The sequence below is a fragment of the Acanthisitta chloris genome, unplaced genomic scaffold (genome assembly GCF_000695815.1).
Source record: "Acanthisitta chloris isolate BGI_N310 unplaced genomic scaffold, ASM69581v1 scaffold11601, whole genome shotgun sequence".
Taxonomy (NCBI): domain Eukaryota; kingdom Metazoa; phylum Chordata; class Aves; order Passeriformes; family Acanthisittidae; genus Acanthisitta; species Acanthisitta chloris.
Window position 1 is genome coordinate 43,630 of NW_008655564.1, and position 8,309 is coordinate 51,938.

The following is an 8,309-nucleotide window of genomic DNA, read 5'->3' on the forward strand; positions in this document are numbered from 1 at the left end:
TATCAGAAGGCTGAATCCCACCACAGGTGTTTGCAGAGGGACACAGACCCCACGTGGGACGTACGTGTTCGTCCGGGTAAGGTCTGGGCCAGACAACTGGGAGAGGTGTAAGAGCACCATGATTTAAGGGGGGGAAAAAAATAATCTCCACTTTCCAATCTTCTTTGCCTGATGTGGGTTGTGATTTTCTAGCATCCCCTGGATATTAAAGCTGTTGCTCCTTTCAGAGTTGTACATACAACACCTTAGTGTTTACTTCCTGTTGCGAATGACTCGGAGCTGTCGCAGTGTCAGTTGTTTCTGTTCACCTGTTCGTTTCAGAGCTGCAAGTTTTTTGCTCAACTTATTAGAAAACATAGTTGTCCATATAAAATATAACTGCACACACAAGACTACATATAATGCAAGTCTAAATCTTCAGTATTTTCCTACTTATTGCAAAATGAGCCATCTTTTTTCATTAAATAATCAAATTTTCATATTAGTACAATACAACTTTATACTCTTTTAAAATACACTAGATATGTTAGGGGTAAGGGGTGATGTTTTCTTTCTCTGCAATACCTGTTTGAAAGTTTAATGGATTAGAAGATTAGTTTTAGCGTTGAGAAAAAAATACAAAATTTGCCTAATTTTAGGACCTGTCTGTTTCTATCAGGCATTTCTTAAGGCTATATTTTTTTCATTTGGTTTCAAACAGAAAAATGTTTCATTTTAAAAAATAATTTAGTGAATTACATTCGTCCATATCTTCCACCCTAATTAGTTACAAAGATAATTCTATAAAGATTATTAACTTTGTGTACTCATTTACAGTTATAGCTAAAGATTCATTTCAGTTTCACTTGCATTGTAAAACAATTATTTCCTGTTGGAAAAAAACCCAAAATAAATTCTTAGAAACGCTGTCAGTTTTTCCCCATGGCAAATGCTCTGTCATACATTTTTCTATCAGAATTAAAAATAGGCCTCGACAGACAGAGGCATTAGGTTCTTAAATACAGTCTTCCCAAAGAACTGTGTTTACAAATTTGAAGAACACTTAAGTTTTAGAAATAATTTTTACAACTGTACCAGAATTTCACAGCTACAATTATATATGAACACATTAAAAATGACTTCACTAAAACAGGATTTAGAAAAAATGTGGGTGAAAGTTGGGCCAGAGGCACTGCCACTTAGTGTTGAGGTTTAGAGTCTGTGTTTTGATAAAGAAGTGAAATGAAGTGTATATATAAATAACTGCTCAGTCCTTTACAAGCCTGTAGATGTGATGCTGTGCTCCGTGTTCGCTGTTTGACACTTCAAATACACAAGCCATGCAGAGCAGGGTTTATGTTCACTGTTTGACACTTCGAATACACAAGCCATGCAGAGCAGGGTTTCTTGTGTATCCCTGTTTGTTACCACCTGTTGGGGCAAGAGAGAGGGAGACAGGATGTTACACACTTGGGAACACCAGAGCTGAAACAAGAAGTGACCACAGCACCTTGTGTTTGCTCATCAAAGGGAGCTGGGCATGGAGCTCATGGCTCCACCTCTGCCCTGTGCCACCAGGTCCTGCCAAATCCACAGCTCTGAGAGCTTGGCCGAGGTGCCGCCGTCAAGCTGCAGTGAAAGCAAGCTGGGCAGCTGGATCAAACTGGCAATTCCTTGTGCTTTGCATCACCTGTTGGGCCTTTACTGCCCATTTTCCCTGCCCAAGAACTAATTAACACCACTGACATTTGCAGTATTCTAACCGACGTGTCGGTAAGGACACGTTAGGTGAATGGGATGGGTCAAAGTTTCTGCCTCAGGCTGTCTACAAACACCAGGTTTGCATGGAGAAGAGAGAGAAGTAAGCTGAATTTGTGGAAAATAACAAAGATGTTTGTTCAGAGTCACAGCCAGCTGAGCCTTTTCATCCTGGGTGTCTGCAGTGCCCAATTCCAAGAGTTATTCTCAAGTCAGTGGTTTGTTTAGTGAGCAACATGACTAAGGGATTTGGAAACTGGTTCTCAGCATTACAAGCTAAGCAAGACATACAAAGCCTGAGAGCATTTCAGAAATGGAGAAATAAAAAGTGAGTCCATACCAATAAAATTGTAAAGTTTTCCAAGACACTGTTCATCATGTATTTCTCTGGTAGATGCTTCAGCTTGTGTATGAAGTTGATCATGTATTCACACATGGGAGAGCGATTTATCCTGTACACGAAACGGCCGTTCTCAAACCTTGCATATTCAGTCTGCAACCAAACAAAGAGCAGGAGAAGAGGATCATTCAAAAAGAGCAAAAAAGTGAGCACTAAAGCTGCTCTTTTTCTTTCTTTGTGGAGTCAGAAAAAGTGCAAGTGGCTCTCAGACACACACCCCTCTACCGCTGACTCCTGCCTGAGCTGTGCAGTGCCTTGCTACAAATCCAAGGGCCTTAATTATTAAACCATTATAATATCACTACTTGTTCTCTAGCCTGAGAACTCACAAACTGAAGAGCTGGGGAATACAGAAAGGAAAGTCCAAGTTGAGTAAAAATTAATTAAGTGGAAAACTTTGCAGTCAGATGACTTTACAGGAGGTTTGAGGCTCTTGTCTGCAAAGGAGCAACGAAAATAAGCTTATATATATTTATGCTTAAGTATACATACACAAAAATATATTATTGCCCAATTTCATAGGCAGCTCGTGAGCTGCAGAAAGATGCAGAACTCCAGTTGGAAGGAAACCAGACTGACAGAGTGCAGGGGCTCACGAGGAGCAGGAGGAGAGTAAGGCTGTGACTCTTGGACTGCCCAGCAACCAACTGCTCAGATGAGCAACTCAGCAGCTTGTGGGGAATTTTTTTTTCTTTCTCCATGCTTGGAATAATGAAAATTATGAAAACTTTTTTATGGCCACCATGGTCAGAAAACATATTTAGTATAAGAAGGCCATGAACAGTGACAAGGACATCTATAATGGCTCAACCTGCAGCTCTAGGCTCTTGTCTGCCAGGTGCTGGAGGAGGTGGCACTGCAGTGCCACAGGCAAGGTGGAGTAAGGACTCCAAAGTGACAGGTGTTACTGGTAAGTGTCACCATCCCATGGGGGATTTAAAATGAACCCAAATGCTGCTGGGAAGGGAAATATTCAGCAGGCTTGGAAAAAAAACAGATAAGAGCAAGTGAAGACAAGAGAGAGAAAAGCCTAAGTAAAACGAAAGGGAACCAGAGCATCATCCCACGGGTCCCATCACAACACCCACCTCTACTTTTTCTACTACTTGCTTTCCAAACGAGCAGACTTTGGTGGAACAGGTGATTGTCATGTTTTCCGAGCTCTCGTACTGACTAGTGACTCCGTAAAATGCTCCTGTGTCATCCTGGATGTTGCAGTTTAAGTCAGCCTGTCGGGAGAAAGCGATAGATGGTGAAGACTTTATTTTTCATTTGACAATCTCAGCAGCAGAAGCTGTCACTGGCTCACCATTCTTTACAGAAATAAGGAAGAGAGGGGGGAGTTTTACGGTGGCAACAGTGACGGTGGAAACTCTGCCAGGGAAGTAGCTGCCTAATTGTTGCCGTAAAAACCTTAGGAAAGCAGCAATTTGTCAACATTTTAAACAGTAAAAAAGATGAGCCAGTATTTCTCTGGGCTACAGGTGATGATGCACTGGTCTGCCAGAGAGCTGATGAAGTCCTGGGAGCAAAGGAATGACCTGTGAGGAGCCTGGCTCCACTGCCAACCCTCTGCAGGGGCTCAAATTCAACCAAGCCAGCCCACTCCAAAGAGGCCACAGCTCACTTTCCCCTTTTCCTCTCTGAAAGCAATGCAATCCTCCTGGCCCAGGGACACAGCTGCTCAGCAAGGGATCGATCTCTGATAAGACTCTCAGGCCATATGGCCTTGATTCAGCAAAATCCTGCTCGACTCGGTGAGCCGCGTGACGCAACCTGCAGGCACCGCGTGAGCCGTGGGTGCAGATCCCACCAACCAAGACTGCTGCAAATATCTGCTGCCTCTCAGCACTTCTCTGCAGCCTCAGTAACTACCCAGCTGCCTTTGATATCTAGCAACAGAGACAGACTCACAGGATCAAGTGAGGAGCAGCGCTACCTTTAATTATTGACGTCCTAATCCAAGCCCTGTGCACAGCAGGATTAATTTGGCTACAAAGCAACCCCCCAGGTCACCTGCTGAATCTGCCCCCCCAGGCTTGCAGCAGCACTGAGGCTGTTCTGCCACTGTGCTCTTTGACATCATGAATCCATTTTCAAACGCCTTCAACTCAAAAGCACATTAATAGTGCTGCAGCAGAGTCCAGGGACGTGCACAGCTGGATTTGTTGATTCAGCCATTAGCTCTGCTGACATCCTCGTGCCCAAGGAGAGAGTGGGCAGGGTTTTCTTTTTATGTGCAAATAGCTGATCAGCTACTGCAGTGTGACAGCTAAGAATCGCCTGAATTTTGAAGTTACTCCAAGATGAGCATTTGAGCAGGGAAATGCATTTTTGCAGCTGTTTTGTTTGCAAGTCTAGCTCTGCTGGGTTTTTTACTGCTAATACAGAAAGGGAACACAAAATTTTTGACAGTGACCTCTGTGCCTAACTTGAAACTTTTAAAAAAAAACCCCAGTTTACAGATATGTTTTCTGTATGCCCCATCCCTGGAAGAGTTCCAGGCCAGGTTGGTTGGGGCTCTGAGCAGCCTGGTCCAGTGCAAGGTGTTTGTGCCCATGGCAGGGGCATCATCAACTAGATGATCTTTAAGGTTCCTTCTGACCTAAACCATTCTATGATTCTGGTGTGGAGCATTTATAGCCCTGCCTTCACTGTAGTTCAGGTCATTTGTACCTGCTGTTTAATTTTTAACTCAGCAACAACTTGTTAATTCTAACTTGGTCTCTGCAGTCCTTGTTTGTGGTGCAAAGTGCTGATAATGGCACATACTGAACTAGACTGTGGGATGGAGAGGACACAGGTGTAAGATTCCTGGGGACTGGTTTGTCAGTCAATCAGTGGAGCAGTCTCTGGAGGTTTGCACACAGTAAGGTGCACAGTTCTGTTTTGCATAACAGAAAGAAATCCCATTGCTGTTACACCTTGTTCCTTGCACCTGCTTTGCATGAGGTCAGCAGTTAGTGCCTGATGTGCATCTAAAGCAGTGTCCTCACAGAGAGCAGAGAGAAATTGTTCAGAGCTGATAGTAAATAAGCAATTTGCCATCACAGCTGGTTTGCAATCGAAACACGACAAACATCTAAACACGACAAACTAGCAGCCAAGGCCACAGCTGCTCCACAGGAATTCCTGCAGAACAGGGATTTCTGCCCAAACAACTGCACTGCTGCAATTAACAGGAGTAATCTCTTCAAATGTGTTTTTGCCTGTGCCTACCACAATTGCAGTTTTACTAGCAAAACATTTTCTCTTTTTTTTTTTTCAGATAAGAGCAAAATATTTGTTCAGCCGAGAGAAGAGAAGGTTGTGTGGAGACCTCAGAGCAACTTTTCAGTATCTGGCAGGCCTACAAGGAGCCAGAGAGGGACTCTGTGCTAGGAACTGCAGGGACAGGACAAAGGGTAATGGGTTCAGACTGAAGGAGGGAATGTTTAGGTTAGATATTAGAAAAAGGTTTTTTACTCTAAGGGTGGTGAGACACTGGCCCAGGTTGCCCAGGGAGGCTGTGGCTGCCCCAACCCTGGTGGTGTTCAATCCAGGCTGGATGAGCCTTGAGCAACCTGATCTAGTGAGGAGGTGTCCCTGCCCAGGGCAGGGGCTGGGGCTGGATGATCTCTTTAGGGGTTGGTCCATTCCAACCCCTAAAATTCTATGGTTTTACTTCAGAAACCATAATTAAACCAACCCTCACAACTTCATGTCATCAAGAGTTAATGGCACAGAAATCACATTTCAAGCTGCAATAACAACTGTTCATAGAGGCTAAAAAATAACTTTTTATCTGCTGCTGTCTGATTTTGGAGCCCACCGAGAAACCAACTATCTAACTGTTGTATTTACATCCTGACATTTAACCTGGAAAAGCAACACGTGGTGATCTGGCACTCTGCTCTCCACTCCCACAGCTCTTGCTGCAGTCACCAGACCAGGGACGCTTGAAATTACCACTCAATTGTCATAACTTACTCTTATGCAATTCCAACTCTGTTGCAAAAGTCCCCTGATGATCACATAGACCTGAATTACCTTGATTTGCTTATTTGATCTTTGATTTTTTTTTGAGTCTAGCACACAATAAAGGTGTTCTCAAAGAAGGACTCAATCTTCTTTGTAAACCACAGTTTTCATGTTCAACTAATTACAGATTGCTGAGAGCTGAAGCTTTAAGACTCTTCCAAAAAGTCTAACACCAACATAAAAAAAAAATTAAATCGTAAGAGTTGGCAAGCCAAAACTTTTAAATGAAGTCTTCACCAAAGCCTCTTTTTAGTACCAAAACAACTTTGCCTGTTCTCACATACTAAACCAAATCTTTCCCCTCAGTTTGGGTTCAAACTTTCTCACATGAACATTAGGGAGGAGTGTGTATCACTCTGAACCAGGTGTTGAAAGCTTTGTGCCATGCTAAATACTATTAGACAGGAAGGAAAGACTTATCACTGCTGGTAAAATACAAATCCTTGGTTCAAAAATGACAGTAAAGGACTTAATTCTATTATTATGCCTTAAAATGTAAGGGTTTGTCTAACCACACACAGCTGAAAGCAGAACTCCAACCGATGAAAGCAGGTCATGAGTAAAATTAATTTTGTAGGGTTTTTTTGTTTATTTTCTTCCCCACAAAATTCCAAGATGACCAAAAGAGAAAAGGTCACTGCTGTGGCTGTGAGAGCTGTAGGGGCAGCTGTGGGTGGGAATAAGGCAATGTGTTACCCAGGAATACCTTGGTATTCAGCTTTAGCTCCTTCCTACAGTATTGATTCTAGGGTTTGTGGCTAGATTTTAGAAAGGATGTTGGAAAATTGGAGAGTGTTCAGAAAAGAGTTACAAGAATGATTTCAGGTCTGGAAAACATCCTTTGTAGTGAATGACTAATGAAACTCCATCTACTTACTTTTTCCAAGGGAAGTTTTTCCACAACTTTGTCATAGCCTACAAGTTGCTACACGGGGAAGAATCTTCTGATTAAATCTTGCAGGAAAGGACATTAAAAGGCAGAAAGCTAAAGCTACACAAAAGCAAAATGAGACACAAGGCAGGGGTTGGTCACCCTGGTGGCAATGGAACACTGGCAGAATTTTCAGAAGTGGTGGAATCACCATTCCACGAGGCCTTTGTTAGCCAACTAAATACCTAACTGGGATGCTACAGTTTGGGGAGGTTTACTGTGCAGAGACAACATCACTTGGTGAGGTTCACTGCCTACATTACAGAACAGGAAAGACTAGATAAATATAAAAACAACAGAATTGAAATACAGGTATTTTTCTTACTAACCTTCTCCTTGTGATTTCCTTTTTCCCTGTAAAAAACATGACAAGTTCTGGAGACTGTGCTTGCTGCCCCTCGTGCTGCTGCAAACTTTGCTGCACTATTCCTTGGTGCTCTGTCTCTAGCTGCTCTCCAGACTCAAGCTGCAAATCCTCTTGGGCTGGAAAGCAACTTTCCCTCCTGCACAGCTCCTCCTGCAACTGTGCTCTGGCCCTGGGAACTGGGCTTGGTGAGCACTGCTGCAGCACATGCAGATAAATAACATTTTGAATGATGACTTCAAACAAATTCTGGCACAATTTCAAATGCTGTGGCATGTCAAACATTATGGTATGATCAGGTGTGATGTACAGGAGTCCATTTACTCACTGAGTTTTAAACTACAAGATCAATGCAGTTTAGGGAAAAACAAGCAAACAAAGACTCAAAACCACACATGGATCTTAAAAAAATATTTCAAGAGTAAACTCTAATTTTGCCTCCTTTCTGAGCACTGAATTTCCTATTAGCTGAATGCATTTGGAGGCAGGAGAGGCACTCAGCTCTCTGGCACCGTGTCTCCAGCGTTTGTGCAAGAGCATGATTAATTCATTAATAAAGCACAGCTTGCCAATGGGTAGTACTGGAAATATTACACATCAAGAGCACCAAGTGTTCGACACGCTGCCTGGAGAAGCCTCTGCCAGAGTGCTGGAGTGAGCATCTCCACAGAGCTGGTTGCAACCAAAATAAAGAGTAAAAATAAATAAAACCAGTATTTTCCCATTCCTTTCCCAAGAGCTCTCCGTGCTACAGGCAGGGGCAGAGGGTAGAGCACTTGTGTAATCATAACAGCTTTGGCTAAGAAAAAAAAGCAACTCCAGCAAAAATTGCTGAGAAGAGTTTAAATCCTTCCTGC

The 8,309-nt window shown here is 42.9% G+C and overlaps 1 protein-coding gene across 3 annotated transcripts in view; it reads right to left on the bottom strand.

The window, feature by feature from the left end:
- Positions 1-1,246: 1,246 nt before the first annotated feature.
- TEAD1 (TEA domain family member 1 (SV40 transcriptional enhancer factor)) overlaps positions 1,247-8,309 on the bottom strand; it is an 88,003-nt gene continuing 80,940 nt past the window's right edge. For all 3 annotated transcript variants that reach the window (XM_009083965.1, XM_009083964.1, XM_009083963.1), the window contains 4 exons: positions 3,226-3,366; positions 2,078-2,230; positions 1,338-1,410; positions 1,247-1,287 (listed from right to left, as the gene is read on the bottom strand). In XM_009083965.1, coding sequence (XP_009082213.1) covers positions 1,247-1,287; positions 1,338-1,410; positions 2,078-2,230; positions 3,226-3,366 — 408 coding nt within the window. The remainder of the gene's footprint in view (positions 1,288-1,337; positions 1,411-2,077; positions 2,231-3,225; positions 3,367-8,309) is intronic.